The 23,764-nt window shown below is 37.1% G+C and overlaps 1 protein-coding gene across 1 annotated transcript in view; it reads right to left on the reverse strand.

Moving 5' to 3' along the window:
* LOC113115831 (zinc finger protein ZFPM2-like) overlaps window positions 1–23,764 on the reverse strand; it is a 91,365-nt gene that overhangs the window by 10,905 nt on the left and 56,696 nt on the right. The window contains exon 4 of the mRNA XM_026283477.1: window positions 11,274–11,392. Within this exon, the coding sequence (XP_026139262.1) occupies window positions 11,274–11,392 (119 nt within the window). The remainder of the gene's footprint in view (window positions 1–11,273; window positions 11,393–23,764) is intronic.

Genomic DNA, 23,764 nt, shown 5'->3' on the forward strand with positions numbered 1-23,764 from the left:
GCGATTTTCACACTGAATACTTTGATTTAATGCTGCTCCTCCATCTGGACTGGTTTGATGAGCGCTTGTGTGACAAAAGACATGAGGAGACGAGGACCTCGGCTGTGGCCTCTTGTCTGTGAGGAAGCAAGCGCAAGTTAGGGCAAGTAGACTTTGGGCATTAAGTTTAATGTATTAGAACTCAAAAACAGAAGTAGTACTGGTGAACTGCTGATATAACACAACTCATTTGCTAAAAGCGAGCCTAGCTTGGCTCCGAACTCAAAACTAGACAATATATCACACGTTTATTCACTTGAAAGGCATTTTAAGAATCGATTGCCAAGACTGGCTCGTCGCAGACTTCAAAATATGCACATGTACGTGAAAGGACAGCCAACATCTCCTGGATTTCGCCACCAATTAACCATCTCCGCTTCACATGGTGGAATGTTGAATTCCAACAGGGGAATCGAGATTGCAAGTGAAAACTATTGTGGATTATCTCGGCTACTTTTCAAGGAAGTTGTTTCAGTGTCCCACAAGTGGAGTCTTGACAGTGACAGATGGCAAAGCAGCTGGCATCGCTCAAACTCTTCTCCCTTGTGCTAGATTTTCCCCCTCAGTGTTCGCCGTGGATTCTGCCGTGGCGTATTCCAACACCTTTGGCAAGACGTGGCGCAAACCGAGGGAGACAACACTGTGGACAAACTTATGTTGTTTCTTGCTAATTCAGATTTGATTGAGGTTATGCAAAATATCAAACTTCGTGGCGCTTTAGGCGGGTGTTAGTTTTTACTTCTTTACAGACAAAAAAGAAAAAACAAACTTCTTAAGCAAAACCATTGATGTCAATTCTTATGTTAGCCCTAGAAATTGCATTTGAAGCAATTACAGTTACAGCTTCATGTTAGCGAGGATCAAACTAGCAACATTTCAGTTAACGGTCTTAACCACTACACCACACTCTACTTTCAGCGACAGACTTCTTAACTATTTTATCCAGCTGCCTCACCAGCATCAAAGTACCATTGACCAACATAAACAGATGATCAAAGGGACACGTTTAAATATCTAGTGAAAACACAAGTTCAGAGTTCCCAAAAATATACAATTAATTTTCATGTACAATTCATATATTTTGAAAAATACAAATATACATACAAGTACATACAAATACTTAAATCACTAACATTAAATGTAATATTTTGGGAAAACATGTTTTGAGACATCTTTTTTTTTTTACAAATATCTTGAACTCATCTTTATCGCTCTCTTTTTTTAAACCGATAAGTAAAAAAAAAAAAAAAAAATAGTAATAATAAAAGTTTATGCCAAAAATTTCCACAGGATTTACAGCTTGTAAAACTAATACTTTCTCTTTTTTTTTTTTTTACCTTGACCTTCACTAGCACTATGCTCAAATATAATTTTTTTTATAATTATAATTTTAATTCAGAAGTTGAAAACAATGTCTGAATGAAATTATAGAAGAATTGCATTATCAAGTCCCAAAAAAAGCATGACTTCAACGTCCCTGTTCTTTTCATAAAACTAATCAAGTACATTCATTAAGACGTTTAACATAGTGTTAGCTTTAGTGCAATTGCAGAGCAGCTCCTGCTCTTTCTGTGAGTCCAGATGGATGAAAATACCTCATACGTTCTTCCTGACGGATTCCTGGTTGCTAATGTGTCCCCTAATGCACTGAGAGCGTGCATCTCTAGAGTATCAGCCAGTCTCAGTACTGATTTGAGGTCATTTGAGCTCTTGAGGACCACTGAACATCTGACCGGCTCCTGTCAGTGGCTCCATTAAGAGAAAATGAGCAACCAGTTGTGCAAATGTTATCTACCTTTTCCTTTACAGTGAAACCATCACAGAAGGCTGTATGCAGTGATTCCACCATAGTGCTTTCATGCAAAAGTACTAAAATGATAAAACGCACAACTGCTTGATAAATTAAGCATTAAATGTAAAAATGGTAATAATCACAAATAAACAGTTCAATAGCCTAATGCAATGCTGTGTTGCTTTCCTCTGGTAAAATCTTGTGGCCTAGTTTATTTTAAAGTAGCCTTTAAAATCTTCAAAAATGCAGCCCACGGCGCTTATGCTCAGATGAAATAAAGTATTCAGTTTGTTGCACACTGAAAAGAAACGAGCCCTTGTCAAATGATGTCTATGTGGATGCATCATTCACAAACTTGACACCATGAATTGTGACGCGGCGTTTAACGGTGCCTTCGCCCTGATTGTGCTAAACTATGTAGCCATCACTTCAGTCACAAAGCGGCGGCCGCTTATCGCTTTTCCTCCATATCTGTTTGCCTGTTTGGGACATGCAGTGATGAAGAGGAGAAGGGGGAAATGTCAGGTTCACTTGTAGATCAAGTCGAGCATGCATTATCTCAGCTCTAGTCATCTGTGGCCCCGGCAGCCGCTGGCGCTGTGAGGAGAAAACACACACCCCCCGTTTCCTGTCAGAGAGCTGGAGATGGGCTGAGAGGATCCCTCAGAGAGAGAGAGAGAGAGAGAGGAAGAATAAATCCCAAATACCCCTCTGCCGTGAGGTTGTGACCTCAGGTCCCCTGTATCCCCTCAGGTAGCACTAGTCCTACTGTGTGTTACAATAGTTTCATTAGCAGTGTGAGATCAGACGAAAAATGGGCGTTGAGAGGATTCAAACATGGTTCTCTTAGAGACTAGAACAGGGCTGTGTTCAGCCCGACAAAACGTTGCACGACGTTTTTTAAACAGAAACGGTGATGCGTTGAAAACACTGCTCTGATGACGTAAGAGTTGCAACTATGGCAGCTGAGAAGGCCATTCTTTGTGAAGAATTTTCGGAGCCATCTATTTAGCCTCACATACTGACTTTATTTGTAGTTCATACGGTTTTAATACCCTATATTTTCTTTCTCATTTTTAGGGAAAGCACTTAATTACCATTGTTTATTTTTATACCAAATGTCATACACTTGCAATGAAGCTAAAAATATAAACAACAACATATATACAACATATAACAACATACAACATATAACAATCATATATTTTTACAATAAAACTTACGACAACATGTCTTCTAATATCCTCAGTAGTTACGTATTCCGAGCTGCAACGAACACATTTGTACATTATTTTCCTTGAAGCCATTGTGCGAGTTCACTGCAATACCGCGTGCTTTATATACATGTTGCTGCTGATTGGACTGCAGTTCTGACACACCCATCAAACAAGAGAAAACGCATCTCAAACCCTGTTGCACACCGGTGCACGCCGTTTCCAGGAAACATGACGTTCAACACGGAAACCGTAGCAAAACTTTGCACACCGTTTTGAACTTGAACATGCCCCTGGGTTCCAACACCTTCTGACCAATGAATTTCCAGGATTTTTCCATCCATTTTTTTTGTCATTCATAATTACGGAATACGTTTATTGAAAATGTATCTACACACTACGAATACACTAAAAAATACAAATAATAATAAATAAATAAAAAAGATAAATATATATATATATATATATATATATATAAATAATGATTTATATTCAGCAAAGACATTTTTATAATAATCTTTTATTTTCCCAATTTTAAATTTACCGAACAGTTTTTTTTTTCATGCTATAACTGATTATTGTCTAAATATATTGAGATCTGTGAATTTCTGTAGAATTTTCATTTACATTTTCTGTTCTGTATTTGTAGGGAAATTTGTGAAATAATGCATAAAAAGTTTTAACAAGCTATGTACGCTAAAAATACACTTATTCTAAATTATATGGCTTTAGGGCAATTTTATTTTTTATATGAAAGTATTATTAGAGCTTAAAGCCGTATTCAATTAACCAAAATATCTGATACTCAGAAAATATTTTTCTACTAAGAGACATATATAAATATAAAAACTTCCATATGCAGCTGAACCACATGAAATCTGTGCAAGTTTATCACATTTTCTGTTCTGATTGTGGGGATATAGAGTATAATTATGGGAAAAATAATCAAATAATCAAATTAGACATTAGATTAAATCAAGCATTATCAGTTAAGTCTAAATATCTGAGTTATAAGGTTTTAACAAATCTGGAAGTGCTATCAAATTAGCCAAAGTATCTGATAACTGTATTTTGTGGTTCAGTATTATGATAGCAGTCAACTATGTCTGCTTATGATACTTGAATCTTGACCAAACATTTCAATGCAACTTACTAAATCCCAAAATATTATCTATATCACTACATTGATTATAAAATTTAATATATCTATACATATTAAATCGCATGTTCATCCTGAATTCCTGAACTCAACATCCTCATCTAGCACAGGACCTTCAGTCATATCTAGATAAAATATCTGGCATTTAATAATTAGTGAAGTAAACATTCTTCAAAGAAATATCCTGATTGAGTTTATTCCGAGCTTTTTAGGCTATCATCACTGAAAAGTACAAAAGCAATAGCTCAGTGAAAGCCTGTATCGCAGATTTTTATATTCAGGTACGCTGTCACACAAGAACAAATCATTTTTTGTTTATTTTCTATTTTACTTGCATTTGAAAAGCATTTGCTAATCTATTAATTTATTGGGTTTTGACCTATAATCATTTAAAAATGCACACAGCTATTAAAGGCGACACAAAGAACACAGCACCTTGGGCTGCAGATTTGACTCGTTTCATTCATCTGTCATTATGAGCATGGTGATTTGAATATGAGTATGTACGTTATGTTGAATTCTAGTACCTTGAAACGCAGCAGCAGAGCACGTAATTGGTAAAGCTGCTGAATCAAAGACATGAATGCTGGACCTCCCGCATCTTTACTTCAGGGTATAATAACCCCTGATGCTTAGTTAGCAAGCTTTATATTTATTAAACAAGATCTATTCAAATAAATATGACTCACGAACAACTCCATTAAAAGAGACTTTAGAGCCTAATTAACTTTTTTAAATACACAATTACGGTCTTATTGTACTTATTCCAAAGTGACGAAAGTTTGTCTTTATAAACTTATTTCAGGATGTAATATTTCAAGCCTTGTCCTCCAATCATCTGTCATACAGAGAACAATTTTCACAATCCAATGAATAAAATGCCCTACTCTATAGTTTAATTTAGAACTAGGTCGCATTACAGAAGTATGAAGGGTCATGAAGATCGTTTCGTGTTGGTGTAAAAGGGTGTAATGTTTGAATTTCTCTTCAAAGCTGCCTTCAAGTCATGTCGCAATGATTGTATTTGGGAAATGAGTGCACAGGAAAAGTCACAACATAATCATTTTCTATGAGCACCAACTTTCTGAGTTAGGTTCATGTCATTTAAAGAAACATGAGTAAAAAATGGTTTTAGCCCAAAATGCAGTTGTTTAGTGTACTATTTTGCATGCTAGAAAATGTTATTGATTCACTCAATTCATGAGGTGACAGGCTTGTTCAGCACAACTACATCTCCCATCATGCTCTGTAAAAGATTTCTGAAATAATCAACCATCTAATGTGCATGCACTGCTCTTTAGTTGGTTGATTTGCTGGAAAATGAAAAAAAATATATAAAGTAATACGAAGTCTTCCAACCATGACCAAAATCATTTGATATCTGAATTTATGATTTCTGAAATTGCTATGAATTTCCCAGAATGACTTGGAATAACATTAATAGTAACAGCATTTATTTGAAATCCAAAACTTTTGTAACATTAACTTAATGCATCTTTGCTGATGTGTTACTTAAAAAAAAATAATAAAAATGACTGTCCCACAAACCCTTGGTCCTCATTATTAAACATCAGTGTCTAGTTTGTTCTATATTGTTATTACTTTTCTCTTTGACTGGTGGACAATACAACCCCATCGATTTACACTGTGCCAAATATAGTGAACAGGTCATCACAGAGACTTGAACGTGGGCTTTTTTTGCACACATAAACACATACTTTCTCAACAAAATGTATTTGCGTGTTGATTTTACATGCTCTGTCACTTTCCCCACTCAATCAGATGCTAAAAGCAGAGACATTTTCATTTCAGCAGTCCGAGACGTCAGCGGTCTAGTGACTTGTTAAAGCCCAGCAAAGTAATTGATGCATGCAAACGCAAATTGGTTCCCCGCCTAAACTTCAGGCCTATTATTTCATTAGATAAAGCCACATTTGGGTTGCCAAAATTATTTTTGTGTCCAACAAGGAATTACAATCCTGTTAAAACTCTCGAGCGGGCAATATTACAAACAAGGAGATATTCTCTCTGATAAATATAGCCTCGGATATAAATAAGATCTATACGAGTATGACGTGCAGCTGTGCGAGTTCTTTTGCTCATGAGCAAATAAACCCTACTTGCATATATAATTAGATGTAAGTGTAAATAATTGGTTATGCATGTGCCAACATGAGGATGATGTTTGTCTGTGTGCGTATGTGTGCGCTCCACTCTCAAGTCCCACTGATTCGTCTTTCCAGCCATGTTGAATCCTCTTTTCTTATCAGAGCAGTGCAGGCCTGCATCAGGCGCTCCTTGCTATGACAGAGGCTACAACAATAGGCATGCGATACCGCTGCTTAGCGCTGCGTTTCGGAGGGGAAACCTGCCACAGGCACAGATTAACAACACACACACACACACACACACACACACACAAACACACACACACACACACACACATTCACTCTCTCTCCCTTTCAAACACATGCACCCACTCCCACAAAATAGATTGCAGCCACCAAAACAAAACATTTTTCCAAAGGCCCGGCTCTTGATTAATGAAGTAATGACAAGAAGAAAAATATAATTTCGGCATGAAAAAAAATCCACTGCCACTTGTTCAAGTTTGGGACGAACAATAAACCTATAGGAGGAGGAAGAGGACAGCAAAGAGGAGGAGATAAAGCCCAATGATGGCTGGAATTATTCCTCCCGCTCATTCGATACACTGGTTCAGGAGGAATTACAGCATTAAAACAATCCAGGAGCCCAGCTGACAATGGTTCACTCTCTGACGGGTGCAAATGAAGACAATAGCATGTCATTACCGCCGCCGTGGACACTCCAAAAATACAAACACAAGCTTTATGCACCAAAAGAGTTTGACTGCTGGTTTAACACTCATGCTGGCTCATGAATTGCTCAGAGGATGCTCTTTCATAGCTCAAGAGACTCCAGAGTTCTCTTCATTTCAGATGTTTCTTCTGCAATTCCTTGGGAAGAATAAAAAAAGACTTGAGCAGTGGAAGATATATTCTGAAAGTCTATGGTCTTTTCTCAGGAGGAACGTCTGAAGAGCATTTGCACTCAGTTTAGTCTCACTTCTGGAAAAAACAAATGAGATAAAAAGACTTTTATTTTCCTGTGGGTGCCCCTGAACATATTAACTAATGGTCAACTCATGCTTTTATTTTCAATCTATGAAATCTGCATGCTTTAATCTACAATCTCTTCACTCAATATTTACCAGGGTTGTGTAACATTCAGAAATGAACTGAGAATGCCTTTCCAGTTTCATTTCAATTGAGGTAGCAGCAAATTGTAGAGTTAAACTGAGCAGACGTGAAAATAATTTAATTTAACTGCAATACAGTAGGTATAATATTTTATTAAATATATGTTTTTTTTTTACTTATTATAGCTGCAAATAAATAAAAGAACGCTTCATTTCTCATGTTTTATTCTACTTTAAATATTCCAATTCAACTTCTTGTTTAATGATGTCAATTCATTCATTCGTTTAAAGGGAACACATTTTTTATTATTATTTACTTTACTTTAAATTATTTTATTATTATTTTATTTACTCAGAAGTCACCCAAAATCATAAAAGTCATCCATTGACAAGGTTGTCAGTGAATTTAGAATAGATAGAAAAAAAAATAGAGGCCAAAGATCCTGCTTGTATATCACTGCTTCTTACCAAAGCTTTAAAATTAAAGAAATGCGCATTCGTTAGATGAACATTGAACTAAAAGCCGTACTTAACTAACTGCCGTCTTGGAAGGGGCCTGTAAATCTGCAGTTCATGTTGTTTCCGAATCAATTATTAACACTTAAAATGGACACTGGGCAGCGAGAGAGGCGCAGAGCCACAGGCCGCAGTCAGGGTTGAGTCCAGGCCCAGTAATTACTGTGATGAAGACACCTGCTACTCAATAGCTTCGACCCACACCGGCCGCCCGGCCCCCAGATGGCAGACATTTATGTCTGAGTGTCATTATTAATTTGTGTTAATTTGGTGGGGGTGGACGGGCTCGTCGCTCACCTGCGCAGGGGCTGCTGGGTAATTGAGCTCTAATAGCCTGATTGATCGGCAGGAGAGGAGAGAGCTCTGGCGACTATCACTCAGACGCTGAGAAGAAGCGCTCTGTAGACACAGCAGTTCAAACAACCATCGGACACGGACACCACAATGTATCTTCAATCAATTTGCAAGTCATTTTGGTCACATTTTAAAGAATGTCTCTGTTAAAGCAGCCTGTTTGGCAATTTTATTCATCTCTTCAATTATTTAAATTCCTTAATTATTTCTGACCTGTTGTAGGAAATACGATCTAAAAAGAGTGTCCACTTATACGCTAGGTATGATTCACTGTTCAAACGGCTTTTGAAGATCTGCTCCAGAGTGTTAAATCAATAACTGCGATCACAGAGAGAGACAACCCACTGAGTCGTGAATCATTTGGGTGAATCGTTTGAATGGAACGAAGACGAAGATGGATGACATCCAGACTGGGGCATCTGAGGAGTTTCATGTGTGAACACGGCAGAGCGTAGCATCGCCCTCTGGTTTCCACTGACGTTTCTGTACATCAGATGTGCGATATGTCTTCTGCACCGATAAGCCCTTGTCATGTGACCCTATCTCTGCCCTGCAGATGCCAAGATCTCTCTCACCTGCTCACCCCAGGAGGGCAACATCAATCAGTTCTAAATGTTGGATGCCCACCAAATGCCTGCCCTACTTCAACATATTCAAGAGACGGACACACTAGAGCTTTCATTTCTATTGACTTTCACTGATATACACACTCATAAAAATTATTGCCATCAATGTTTTCATTACTATCTAATTTGGAACCTATCTATTGCATAAAAGTTTCTTAAAAGGTTATTTACTGGGAGTAAGCAATATGACCAAAATCTTATTTGATGATATGATTTAATGATAATGATAAATAGGTTAGGCTGCCATCACTTTAATGGCACCTAATGCATGCATCCAATATATTGATACACATCTTGTTTCTTTCCCATAAGTCTCTGTTCACTTAAAGAGATAGTCGATCGACAAAAAATAAAAGTTCTGTAATCATTTACTCAACCTCATATTAGTCCAAACCTGTTTGACTTAATGTCTTCTGTGAAATGCAAAATAATATATTTTGAAGAATGTTAGTAACTAAATAGTTTCTTTCCCATTGACTTCCACTGCATTTACAAAAAAATACAATGCAAGTCACTAGGAACTGAAACGGTTTGTTTTTTCTTTAATTTAATGAATAAAAGCAGCAGTCAAAAAGACACCACTTTAGATTCAGTCCATATCATACATCTTTATATCAGCAGAGTCTGCCTTTCACAGATCAGACACTTAAGAGGGTGACACAGGTGAATTGGAAATTCAACAGAGTGTTTAACCACCTCTAAAGGGTCAACATTCCTGAAGATAGAGCTTGCTTTCCAAAGACATCACACCTAATTCAACTTCAAGGTGTTTCATGCTCCCTCTCTCTGACTTTACATTTATTAAGCCCATGAAACATCACCCAGTGTATGGTTTTATAAATCATTGCTTATAATGTTTTGTTCTCTTTGATTTTAAAGCAATAATGTACCCCAAATTGAAAGTATTTACTCACACTTACAGTATGCAATTCCAAACCTCGTGTACGTTTAACAGCCAAAACACAAAATGAGAATTAAAAAAAAAAAATCTTTACAATCAAATTTTCCTCTTCAGTTATACTCTCTCTTCAAATACAGGCAATATTTGATTAAATTAAACAAAAATATATTCTAATTTGCTTGCACTTTCAATGGGCAGTACAGGTAAAAAAGAAAAAACAGCTCAAAAGTATAAAAGAAAACAAATCTATAAAGTCAATAAAGTTGTAAGTTAGAGTAATCCCACAGAATGGGGCCTTAGAGTCCAAAATCCTCGTAGACTTTTCCTTATGTTTCCTAAGGATAAATATGAGATTCATTACAATTTTTAATAACTATTGCTTAATTAATCCACATTCAGAATGGAATGGTAAATCCTAAAGGATTTCTCTTTCCGCCTGTGTGGTTAGGTCAACACTTTCCTCTTTTTTGCTCTTTCTTTAATGGCTGAATGATCGCAATGACAGCTTGAGCATAACTGGAAGAATCAGAGACGGCAACATCAAATCTCGTAGATGTAATATCAGTCAAGGGTTTAATAATAATATGTGCAGATCAAATGGTTAAAAGTACCAAGGAGGTCATTTTGAGGTCAGTTTGATGCTGGAATGTAAGTAGCTCTGGGTTGTGATCTATATGTAACACAATTAACATCAGTTCATGTTGAGAAAATGTTAATATGCAAATGATGGAGTTCAAGTAAAATAAGCATCACCCTTTACAACAAACAGGTTCATGTACTGATTAACAAACACTGAGACTCTGCTAAAGGCGAAGAGTGCAATTTTTGTGCTAGCAGGATAAAAACTAAAAAAAAAAAAACGTTTCCAAAAAAGTTTCTTCAATCTTTTCAAACCAATGATTCAGCCAACGATAGATCCTTCTGTTTTAACAAACCATTGAATTTAATTTGGTGTAAGGGGCCGTTCTCATATCACGTCTTTTGCGCGGACAAGTTCGTTATTTCCAATGTAGGCACGCGGTATGCGTGCTCATAATGGAAGCGACGTGCACCGCGGGTCATGTGACAAGAACTAACCAATCAGCTTCATCCTTTCCCGTAACAACGTTGAAAGCTCAGCTAAGATGAAGGAACAGCTGATCATAGCTGTATATAGATTGCCTTTTTGAAATAAATTAAGTAGCAGAGCTATTGCAGCCGATTTTTAGTGCTGCAAATTCATTTATACTTTGCTGAAATTTCCGCGTCTTCATGGAGAGAGCACGTCATTGTTGCTTAGCAAAGGCAGACGCCTCAGGGGCGCAACTGCCCGAGTGCTTTGGAAAAGAAAGAGAAAGCGGCGCGCCTAGCGTTTTCCACGCGTTTTAGGCGCGATATGTGAACGGCCCCTAATTGTCTTTAAGTAGAGCATAAATTGCAACCCTCATCAACCTTTAACTTGAGATAACATACCTGAGCATCTGTGTTTAGCTCAATTTTTCCCTCGAAAGGCCCCCATGTGGTTCCAACAGGAAGCTGCTGGCGGCTGTGAATCCGTCGCTCTCCATCTTTGTTGAACAGGTCCAGCTCTCCTGTGAGACAGAACAGGGCAGACAGTCAGTGACACACAATAAATGCTTTAAGCTGACTGTAAATATATTTAAGTCGAGTAAACAACAGCATCAAAATTGCTCAAAAACGTTAAAAAATTGTTATGCCTATGTAAATTGTAATGAGTCTATGCAGCGAGTAACACATGTGCATTGAAATAAATCTAAATTAATATACAAAAATTAAATATTAAGATATATTTAACGAATTTCCAGCCCCCCCCCCCAAAAAAAATGCAAATTTAGAAGAAAAAAAAAAACACAATTCTGACATTCAAAAAGACCTAAAAAACAAACAAACAAATAAATAAATACGAAATTGGAAATAAATACATAAATAATTCTCATAGCCATATCTACAGACCAAAATATGAGAGAAACTTGGGTTCTTTTGGTGGCTCTTCTTCTAATGTAAACAAGTAAGCAACAACTTAAGAGGCCAACACTAGCAGTAGGACATTTGCATGAAAAAAATTTCACATTTTCACTACATTTATGAATAACAATCACATCAACCATTTTTCTGCCAAAGAATGTAGCTCGTTAGCATAACAGTAATATTGTAGGTATTGAACTACATCAGTGCATATCTGATCACCGCGTTTCTGTTTCATAAAAACCATAATTTGAGGATCATAGCATGTTTTCCTGCCTCTATTATCGAGTGATACAGATACAGGCTCCAGCACCTGTTCTCAGAGCTGATGGCGATCGGATGGAGCGTGTCAAACCGCTGCGATGCTAACTCCTCTTGAAAGAGCGTCTTTCGCTCTCCGATAAAACCTCGCTGAGATGTTACAGGCTTACAAGCTGGCAGCGTGGGCTCTATTTCTGTTTTTCCAGGAAGGGGGATGAGGCCTCTTGTTAGTGGCGTGCTGAGCTCGGAGTTAATTAACCGTGTCACGGGATAGCACAGCTAGCCCACGAGTTCCCGGAGCGCTGCTATCTAATCAGTTAGATTTTGTGTGCTTTTTTAGGACAGTGATTAATCAAACAGTTATTATAATAGACTGCCTGGTCATGACTCTCATCTCTCGAGGGCTAGGGGGCTCTTGTCACGAGGATCTCAAGAGCAGACTTCCGGTGGGTTTTCATGGTGATGTTGAGAGCTTTTTGGGGCCGACCTGTGACTGAGGGAGATTTATCCCTCGGAGCTCGAGTGCTATCTGCTTTATCTTCCCGCCAGCGTCCTGTTCGGCTGTGTCACAGCACTCATAACAACAGCAGAGCTCTTTACAGTGAGGCAGAGACGCTGAAAATATTTACATGAATTTTGCAAAGCTCAGATGTTTCTCCTAAAATTTAATACACTTATGAGAACTACTGAAAGAGTCCAGGTTTAAAATGAGCATGTTTAGCATAGCCCACACTCTAAAGAACAATGGTTCTTAATTTGCATTGATGGTTCCATTAAGAACCATATGGAATCTTTCTATTGCACAAAATGTGTTTCTTCGAACACACATAAGAGTAAAGGTTCTTCATTGGCTTTGATCCATGAAGTTTAGCTCCATGAAGAATCGTAAAACATCAACAGAGCCCTCCATTGTACAAAAGGTTCTTTATGGTATAAAAGGTTAAAAAATGTTCTTCACAATGGTTCTTTTAACCTGTTAACTGTCACTCACGTTTTTGAAGATAGACTTGAATGTGCATGATACAAACCTAAATTTGTATAATTCATGACTGAAAACTTTTGTAACATGATTTCGATGTGCCATTTAGATGGCAATGCAATGTCTGATTTTAAAATGGGTTTTGAAGGATGAATTTTGAGATTTTATGTTTTCAAGTGATATATAACTTCTGGTGATTTCTAAAATGTGATAGAGAAAAAGGCAACGAGGAAGTCTTATTTTTAAACAAAGGTCAAAGCTCCTTTTGTAATGTAGATTTCTGAGGGTGCACTCTTGTCATAAATTAATCTATTACTTTTCCTTTTATTTTTAAGAGTGGATTATTTGGTCTTGAGAGAATTTGATGAGAAAAGTTTAAGTTCATGTTCAGATTTCTGACTTTTGGATTGCAGACTATGGTATTTTCGGTTTGAGACAATTTCTTCTGAAATTCTAGAAAAGACACTCTCAGGAGAAACATCTGAGAAGCAGGAGACCACCATGTGTTCTCTATATGTGAACAGAGACATTAAAGAGACATCATTTGTGTCTGCAACACTCTGAACACTACATAAAGGTGTTTCTGTAGTGCAGCATGTTTCGTGACCTCTGCTAAATAAAAGCTGGTTGTTAGATGATCTTCAGCATGGTCTTTGTGGTCTGAAAGCAGTACAGTGCAGACTGAACTTTAAAATGACCTATTCAGCTGTGTTTCTCACTGCAGATATCAGCAGCGTATCTGTGACACAGTAACACGCCGGTCTGCTCGTATGGAAATTCCCCTGCGACTGAATAAACATCTCACTTCCATGATTCCCAGACATTTGCTAAATATCAAAACAATGCATGGCAGAGACTTCAGCAAGAGCAAATGAGAATTTAAAAAGATAATATACAATTAAGGTAGCATTAGCTAATAGGACCTTATTGTAAAGGGTTTCAAAAAGGTACCACGGTATTACCAAGACAAAATGAAAATGTATTATGGTAATATTAGGATTTGAAGTCAAGTGTGAAATACTGCATGTGAATGTACTGTAAGTTGGAAGAATTATTTTCCTCATTTCCTGTTCCAGCACTAATGCCTTCATTGCTCGTTTTGGAGCTCCGCAGAGATAGTGGGAGAATTTGGGAGGCGGGGGGTCTCTCTGAAGCCTGTCATGTTCCCACCAGCCTGTTGGAAGGTGGGGAACCTCATTAAAGGGAAATAATTAAGCGCTGGAGCGCAGCTGGTCCACATCACAGGAAGGCTAAATCTATGCTAGCCCACCACCGCTTGATGTGCTCTGTTCCTACTCTGATAAGACCTCGTGGCCTTTCGCCATGATCTCACAAGTTTCTCTTTAGCCCGGCATGACACTTTCGCTGAAGTCTTCCGTGCATCCCATGCTGGGGTGAATGAGGAAGGCGTGCGGCACATGGACATCTGAAGTCCTAACGCTGGTTAAGTACAAACGTGCCAATCGTCCGCCAATCGTTCCAAGCCACGTCTCGAAACCTTGCGTCCCAGCTGGCTCGTCCCAGCTGTTACAGATACGACACGAGCCCGAGAGGCAAGACAATGACATACGGCTCTGTGTGCGTAATGAGCCAGGCTGCCACCGTCGCCATGTTTGCCACAAGCGTTTAGATGTTGACTCGCCATAGATTACGAGATCAAGATGTACAGTCGCAGATTATCCGCTTGGATCTGGCACGGATGTGGATGAATGCTGGCTTTGCCACTCCATTAATGACATGCATGTACTTTTTATCTAGATTTGCCATGAGTCAAGCATACAGAAAAGAATAATCAGTAAATTTAGATTTTGGAGCCTGATGTAGAATGTGAGAGAGGACAGCTTATAGTAGAGCTAATGAAACTGATTATAAATAAATGTATATTTCATAAACTGGTTTATATTTAATTAAATTTTTTATTACATTTTGGACAAAGTGTCAATCCAAAATTGGAATAAAAAAAAATAAAAATATTTTTTTTTTTGTTGTTAAACCCAGCAGGTAGGTTTAGATTTTTATGGTTGTATATTTTGCATTTCAGATCTTATGTAATTGGGAACTGAATACCAATTTTGTACTGAAAAAAGATAGAAAATTGTCAAATCCAGGAAATAGTTGTATGATTCTTTACTCTATTGTTTATAATACATAAGCTGGTTTATATTCAGGATTTTATTTCATTATTATTTAATTTTAGACATCAAGTGTCAATCCAAAATTGTTAACAAAAAAGTCAACAAAAATGTTGTTTATTTTATTGTTTACATTTTTATTAGCTGGCTTAGAGTATACAGGTTTTTCAAGGACATCAAGAGCCACTCTAAAATTGGAACCAAAAACCAAATTTGTACCAGACAGAGTCAACAAAATGTTGCCAAACCCAGGAAAGATTTGTAAGGTTCTTTATTTTTCATAATACATAAGCTGGTTTATATTTAAGATTTTATTTTATTACTATTTAATTTTGGAAATCAAGTGTCATTCTAAAATTACTTTCAGAATTGTAATTAAACGTTTTTTTTTTTATGGTTGTCTACTTTGCTGTCCTAACTACAAGTTAGAATATAGTTACCTTGCATTTTTTAAAAGATAATTGAAAATGATGATATCACACATTATTTGAATAATAAGTATAAAATATTAAATCTAAATTTTAACCTAAGCTGGTATGACAGTCCTGCCTGTTGTTCTAGTCTGGTTAGGTTGGGATGTTTTCTGGTTTCAGAAGATTACAAACCAGTTGGTCAACCAACTAAACTAGACTGGCAGACCAGCTAGACCTGTTAAACCAGCTAAGACCATCAAACCAGCTTAGTTTACTCATCTGTGCAGGGTAGTTGCATTGTACTACAAGCATTTAGCATCGCCTTTCCCTGTGTGGCCATGATCGGAACAAACTGAGGCTAGTTTTGGGGCCACAACCCATCAGCTGAGTATCACTGAAACAAAAACTGAAAGATCAGTTTTGTAGAGGTAATGAAGTATCCTCAGCACAGCTCATGGGTCCAAACACCCAAAAGCTCTCTCATCAACCAGCGCTGAAATACCACCATCTTGGCACGGAGGAGCTGTTGATATGAATGAAGAGAACTCCATCCCCCCGTCCCTCCACTCCTCCCAAGATAAGATCATCTGTCGCTCTTCTCCGGGGTCTGCTCCCCCTCACCACAGATCCATGGCAGAACCATGAATGTCCCTTTTGTGTGCACAGATCTTTCTCCGATAGCCCCAGAAAGATGCTGCACGTGGCAACTGTTTGTTTCCCCCCATGATGGAGGGACGAAGGGGAATGGAGGGGGTCCCGTCTCCCACCTCTAAAATACAGACGAAAACATATGTTTTTAGGAACCAACAAGCACAACGTCACAGCACAGGAAAAGAAAGAATCAACCTTTTGAGAAGGCGGCGACAGTGGTGCACAAATCACATGCTTTACCTTTAATAGCATTTTACCCAAAAACACACAGTTCTTGTTTTTAATATCCATCCTCACACATTCACACTTCAGAAATGATCTGGATCAGATCAAGATAGCTCAGAAATTTGTCGTTTTCCAAAGTATAACTGGCCATCAGCCATGTATGACAATGCAGGAGTCACGTATCAAGATGAAGCAATGAACATACTGTGAGGGGCACGTGGAGAGAAATGGAGAGCTCTGTATCACTCCACAAAAGGTGCAGGAGCTCTGAAGGAGATATGTGATCTGAAATTTTACAGCTGAAGGAGAAATGTCAGAGCGCTTCGATAAGAGAGCGATGAACTTTCCTCCACCCCCCTCCAAACCCCCATTATCAGCTCCAAGAGAAGCAAATGCATCATTTTTATCCCACGGCTTTACCATTATCTCCTCGGCAGACACTTGTTTTAAAACACACGAGGACCTTTTTACCTCACTTGCTCTCTCTCCTTTTCTCACACACATACTCTCTCTCTCTCTCTCTCTCTCTCTCTCTCTTAAGAAACTAACCTCTTAGTAAAAGAGACTGGAATTCTGGAGTATTCTGAGAACATGCATCATTTATGCAAGAAGAAACTGTCCGTCTTACACTTAGAAGAAAAAAGTACTGGGGACAGTAAGATTTTAGAAAAAAAAGCTACTTTTATTTAGCAAGAATGCATTCAAATGTAATGAAAATAAAGACATTTATAGATCCACAAAATATTTATATAAAAATAAAAATTCCACAAAAACATTCAGCAGCATATTTCCAGCATTAATAAATGTTTCTTGAGAAGCAAATCAGCATATTAGAATCATTTCTGAAGGATCATGTGACTGAAGACTGGAGTAATGATGCTGGAAATTCAGTTTTGAAAGACGGGATTAAATTATATTTAAAAATACATTAATATAGAAAATAGTTATTGTAATTCAATAAAATAATATCTCACAGTATGACCATTTTTACTGTATTTTTAAACAAATAAATGCAGTCTTGATGAGCTTCTTTAAAAAAATTCCATCTTACCTACCCTAGCCTTTTGAATGTTGGTGCTTTTAATGCCTAAATAAACAAACAAACAAATAAATAAAAATACTACAAAATAAAAAATATGGCTGATTTTCAATGCTCACCAATGAAGAAAGATGCTTTTAGAGCCAAATGCTGTAGAAACCATATCTCCCAGCAGGAACTACCCAGTTAAACCTTGATCGTCCACTTTCCTCCAGCTCATTTCGATCAAAACCTGAGCAAAGTCATTCCGACAACAATCTCCAAAGCTTCTTTCCCTTCTGTCACTCTGAATGATAGGACACAAAAGATTAGACGTAAACTTGAGGAAGATGCCCTATCTGAATCTAGAGGAGACTTTCTCCAGCTGACTGATTTGATAGTCTGCGATGTGTTACACATCTCAGAGCTCATGTGGGATATAATTCCTCTTTCCACTGTCGGCACGGACTGACTAATGGTGCCTGCAATCACTGGAAACTCTCACAAATACTTTGAATTATGGGAATGCTGCTTTCAGCCCCTGTGAAAGGATCTCGCTGCGTTCTCGATGATCTGAAGGAGAACGTTCAGATGTATTTCCCTTCCACGAGACGCACACACATAAACGCACGCTTATCTGCAGGTGTGTTAATAACTATCGAGATACCAGCTCACATATGTCTCGCACGTTTGTTTTTCCCCTGCATTTACAGGTGCTGTTTTTCTCCAGTGGCTCGAGCGGGTCATTAGCTCGATCCGCAGCCGCCCCACCAGTCAATTACCACATTTCAAACTTTCCTCCAGCACAAATCCGGCCGCTCCTGCCTGCCTGACCCAGTTGTCTTTTGTGAGGAGGTCTTAGCTCCAGCAGTTTGACAGTCAACAGATAAGATGGATTAAGTTTTTTTTCCCCCTCTCCCCTTCTCTCTCTCATCCGGTTTTGATATAAACGGCGTAAAAGCAGGTTAAATCAGTCACTTTCAGGAGGAGTTTTTAAATGGCTGGAGATAGAGGCTGATAGAAGGCCTAAACCTGACACCGGGGCGTAGAAGGTCACGGCTACGCTGTTTAATAACTAACAAACTCCTGATGAGGGAGAAGTCAGGAGGACAAACATCCATCCCGACTCTGATACCAAAATATGTGGGTTTCAATTTTTATATTTCACATTTTTATGCTTATACCTAACTTATGAACTTTGTGTTGGTAGAGCTACAGGAAGGCTTGTGTTTGAATCATTTCAGATGGTGATACAGTATAGTATGTCTTACATAATTAATGCCGCAGCAAAAATTTTATGGGGAGAATATAATATTTAAAAGAAACTGCCCATCTGCAAACTATGGAGAATTATAGATGTGGAGGGGAAATGCATCTGAAAAATAACATGGACATGAACTTTCCTTCTTTACGCTAGAATGCTTTTTTTCACAGTGGTTTTTTTTTTATGTTTGTGAAAACCACTCACAAAGTTCTGGATACAAAAAAAAAGTCCTTTGAACATTGATTAAAAAATAAATGTGGGGTAAGTTGTCACAAAACGCCAGCAACAGCATTTTTACAATGTTTACTGGTTCACCCAAAAGAACACATACGGGTATTTAGGGCTGCACGATGTTGGAAAAAACACACTGCAATACTTTTTTTTCTGCGATATATATTGCAATATGAGAAATAGTCACAAGATGACTTGAATAGCTCTATTTGGGGGGGGGGGGTGATTTTGTAGGTGAGTAAATCAGCATAGAAAATTAAAAAAGGTAAATATAATAGAACAAAGATACAAATGAAATAACAGGTAAGTCTTATAGTATTCAAGTACAGAAATTGAATATTTAAATGTGAAACAACACTGCATAGTCTTCACTGCATAAATTAAATCCAATAAATCTCTGTTAAAGCTACAAAAGTTATTTTTCTCTGTGTTTTTGTTGTTTGATTAACATTCATGACACAGAAAGTCTTCGGACGTTAAACTGCAGTGAACCAATATACTGTTACACATCCATTTGCTTTCTCACTTGTTTACCTCCACCTAAACCATAAGCAACTGTGTTTACAAGGATACTTGCAGTGACATGCATTTTGACAATTTCGCGCTTGTATGTAATTTCAGGCACAAATATAGATGCAGAAGTGAATGGAATTCAGTGTTCAGGTGCATCTGCGTGGCTCTCACCTTTTACACCAGACATGAGCGACGTGGTGCGACGCGACAAAATACTACAGTATAGAACCCATTAAAATCAGTGAAGCTGTCTACACTAGATGCGGCGTGGTGTGACACAACAAATCCCCTGTCGCCGCATTTTATTTATAACGAACTGACAAGTTTAAATGATTTGTAACTGGTCGCGTTTCATCCAGTCGAGTGTAGATAGATTTAGCTGTTGCGGCGCGGGCCGTAACACATCCGGTGCAGACACAATGTCTGTGTGTTCAAAGAAAACCATCAGTATACTAAACATCACACATCCCGTTATTTGACTATCGCAGATGCGCACATTGCGATATTGATGCTGAAACTATATATCGTGCAGCCCTAGGGGTATTGTCATTTCAGTTTGGAGGATAAAGTTATACAAATATATTTTTCATTCATAAGATGTAAAAAAAATTGTCTAGAGAAATTTTTTTTTTGTATTTGGACTTTTGTCTAAAAACTTTATAGTTAATGACATTGTGACAACTAGCCCCGTTGTCCCTTACATGTAGAAGAAGCATTTGCTTTTTGAGCATTTTTGCAGCCCTGTGATTTCAGTGTTATTTTAGTATCATTGATAAAGCAATGCAGTATTTAATTAGATTTTATGTTTTGCTATTTTAATGCTGCTATTCAGTAAATTTGTTCTTTTATTTTTTTACATTTATATTATATTATTTTTTTAAATGTCTATATAGTTTTTATCAATTTGATTTAATGGTTTTAGTTATTTCAGTCCTTCAAATTAAGTTTTTATATCTTATATTTTTAAATGTTTTAGTTTACAGTAATAATCCTGTGCTATGACAAATACATTTTTAAAAGTACAAGTTTTTCTATATTACTCTGAGGCCATTAAACTGCATTAACAGTTATAAAAATATCCTGTTTAAAGTATATCACATAGCACTGCATGTCAGCTTCCTAAAAGAGCTTCCTCTCAACTACACATTTATATTTAATGCTTTAAGGAATAAATGACCAACATGCACGCTACCTGGGAATCGAACCCATGACCTTCACATTGCTTTCACCACATTCTACCAGTTCAGAAACACTATTAGGAAACATGACTATAGGTTAAAGCATCACCTGGCACGTTTTCACACAATTCCATGATCATCCAGCTGCTGTACATTTATAGATCAATTGTCAAAACGTGTAAAACAAGTTAGTGAACGACGCATTAAGGACAAGTTCAGACTGAGAGTGTGTGTGTGTGTGTGTCGGTGACAGGGGAAAGTAATCCTATACACAGGCTGCTATTGTGAAATGAGAAGCTAGCCTCCTCGGCTGGCAGAGAGCAGATGCACCTCTCTTCCCCTATCCTAATCTGGAAAGGACTTAAAGGAGTCTTATCTCCGGGCTCTCCTGCTTCATTTCATGCTTGATTTACTTTAATTTGTCTGATAGGGCACGAGGATTTGGAAATGGCCCATCTTTCGCTGGAAAATGTTCTGATTTTTCTCCGGCATTGTTATGTGGCAGTTTTTGACTCTGGTTTCTCTCTCTCCATCTTTCTCTGCTTCTATTTCTCTCTTTTTTTTCTCCCTCTCTCTCCCTCTGTCTGTCTTCCTGGAGAACAGATCTCGCTCCTGTGCAACATTCTGTTTGAGTGCATTTAGATTCAAGCTAACACAGCAGAAACGAAGTGTTTGTGTGTGTGTGATTTTACCAGCTCCAGTGTAGGTCTGTTTGCCTTTCAGATTGGCAGAGAGCGGCGCCGGAGGAAAGAGGAGCAGCCGAGTGCTTCAAACCACAGAGATCTTGTGTTTAAGGTATAGAGGGTGAGACTCGCCCTCGTCTCACCCACAAGTGTGTGAGCTGATAAAGTCAGAGAAGAAGAGAGCTGCCGGCCCACACACGCCTGAACCTCTGCAGCTGAAGTTGCAGTCCTGGTACAGCTCTGTCTGTCTGAACCTCCGGCTCTGTAATACCTAGAGGAATCTATCCAGTAGCATTTCAATGACCGCTGCTTGGCTGGCACAGGACCCCATGGATGCGCACCATTTGAAATCTGCCATCTTTGCTCACAGGTGCTCAATTCGGCTGGCAGGCTGTTTTGAGCCAATCACCTGAGCTGTGAAAATGAAGTCATGACAAGTCCATTTCATGCTTTTAAGAGTCTTTTAAAAATAATAAAAATAATAATAATAATAATAATAATCAGGCACTAGTGCAACATTGATAACTGATCATTTAAAATCAGTCTGAATTTTGAAACTAAAAAACATGCAGATTTTTTGTCTTTTACAATTTCTCATAATATTTATTATGTTTATCATATGGGTCAAATAAATATTTGTTTTTAAATTACAATAAAAATATAATAAACAATAATAAAATAATAAAATAAAATAACCAAATTATGTTAAATGCTTAGAGATAATACTCCTATGTTCATTATTTGAAATTATTGTATTTATTCATTTTAATATTTAAATTATAAAAATATAAAAATAAAACATTTGTGTGTGTGTCTATATATATAAGTTTATTTTATATATATTATTTATTATACTTTTTTTAGGGGTTGACATTTGTGACATATTACTTTAAAAAAATGTTTTTTTATAAAATAAGAATGACATTATATCCTATTGTCAATATATCAAACTACCAACCACTGCCAATGCAGAAAACACTCCCAAAATATCAATATGGCATCTGTAGGAATTAACATCATTCTGATAAGAATATTGATACTAGGGATATGCCGGTATCAGATTTCCATGTTGCGATTAATTGCTAATGCTTTCATCACGATATGCAATATCATCACGTTACTGAAATTTTGTTTAAAAAAGTGGTCAAAATACAGTATAACAGGTTTAATAACTTTTTCTTATAACAAAAACAAAAATAACTGAATATTTAAACACAAAGCAATACAGAAAAAAAATATAAATTTAAACATTTCACAGAGTAAAGTGCTACTGTAGTGAACTATAAAGACCAATCAGTATCACTTTACAAGTTTAACCAGTAACGTTCAAAATAAGCAATATCTAAATTTTCTACAGAAGTTATAAATCTTTGTAAAAAAAATACAAGTCATAGTTCATGTTAGCTCATTAAATAACACAGCTGCAAATTTGATTTTAACAAAATGTTATTAAATATTGGAATACATAAGATTAATGAATGATCAGAATAATTTTTCATTGGCGGTTTGTTAACTAATGAATTAACTAATGTTAACTAATGAAGCCCTAATGTAAAGTGTGAATGAACAATAAAGAATCAAAACACTTTCAAACAATATTTAGGGCATGTTGTAATCCAGATTAAAATGTTTAAAAAAGTTTGAAAATAAATAGCCTATTAAGTCTTAATATTGAAATATTTGGCACTGTGATGAACATAATAACAAATCCACAAATCTGAATGGCTATTTATATCTAATTAAAATACATTTTAGAAAGTAGTGCAGCTGCTTTATGTATGGGGTTTCCAGGGTAACGGCTGCATTTTCTGCAGTGTAGCGCCATCTGCTGTCAGAGAGTGAGTGTGCTTTCATTCAGCGCGTCTCACGCGTAAAACATAACTGAGAACTCCTTTAAATCTCTATACATTTTTCCTCTGTGCTAAACTCTACAAAACTCATTCAATAGATTTCACAATTGGAAGACTCTCTCCAACCACAAATCAATGCATCTCCAGTCAAGAACCTTTACAAAAGATGAGCTACCATGACAACACACTCATTCCCCAACTCCTCATTCTCCCCCTCTCTCCAAACTCTCTCTCTCTCTCACACACACACACACACATTCACGAAGACGATACGGAAAAGAGGACAGACATTGAAATTCTTGTCACAGGCTGAATTTATTTGACTCTGGCTCTGTGTGCGGTGATAAACAGAGTGATGATCCAGTCACACATCTTTATCCATGCTTTGCTTTAATTAAAGCTGACTTGTTTGTTGAAAAGATGATTAATATGCCAATGAAAATTGCATAATTGAATACCACAACACACACACACACATACAAGAAACTATAAGTTTCATGTTAATTCTTTAGATCAAAATAACAACAACAGCAATAATAATAATAATAATAATAAATATATTAAAATTACTATTATTATT

Source organism: Carassius auratus, chromosome 16 (assembly GCF_003368295.1).
Source record: "Carassius auratus strain Wakin chromosome 16, ASM336829v1, whole genome shotgun sequence".
Taxonomy (NCBI): domain Eukaryota; kingdom Metazoa; phylum Chordata; class Actinopteri; order Cypriniformes; family Cyprinidae; genus Carassius; species Carassius auratus.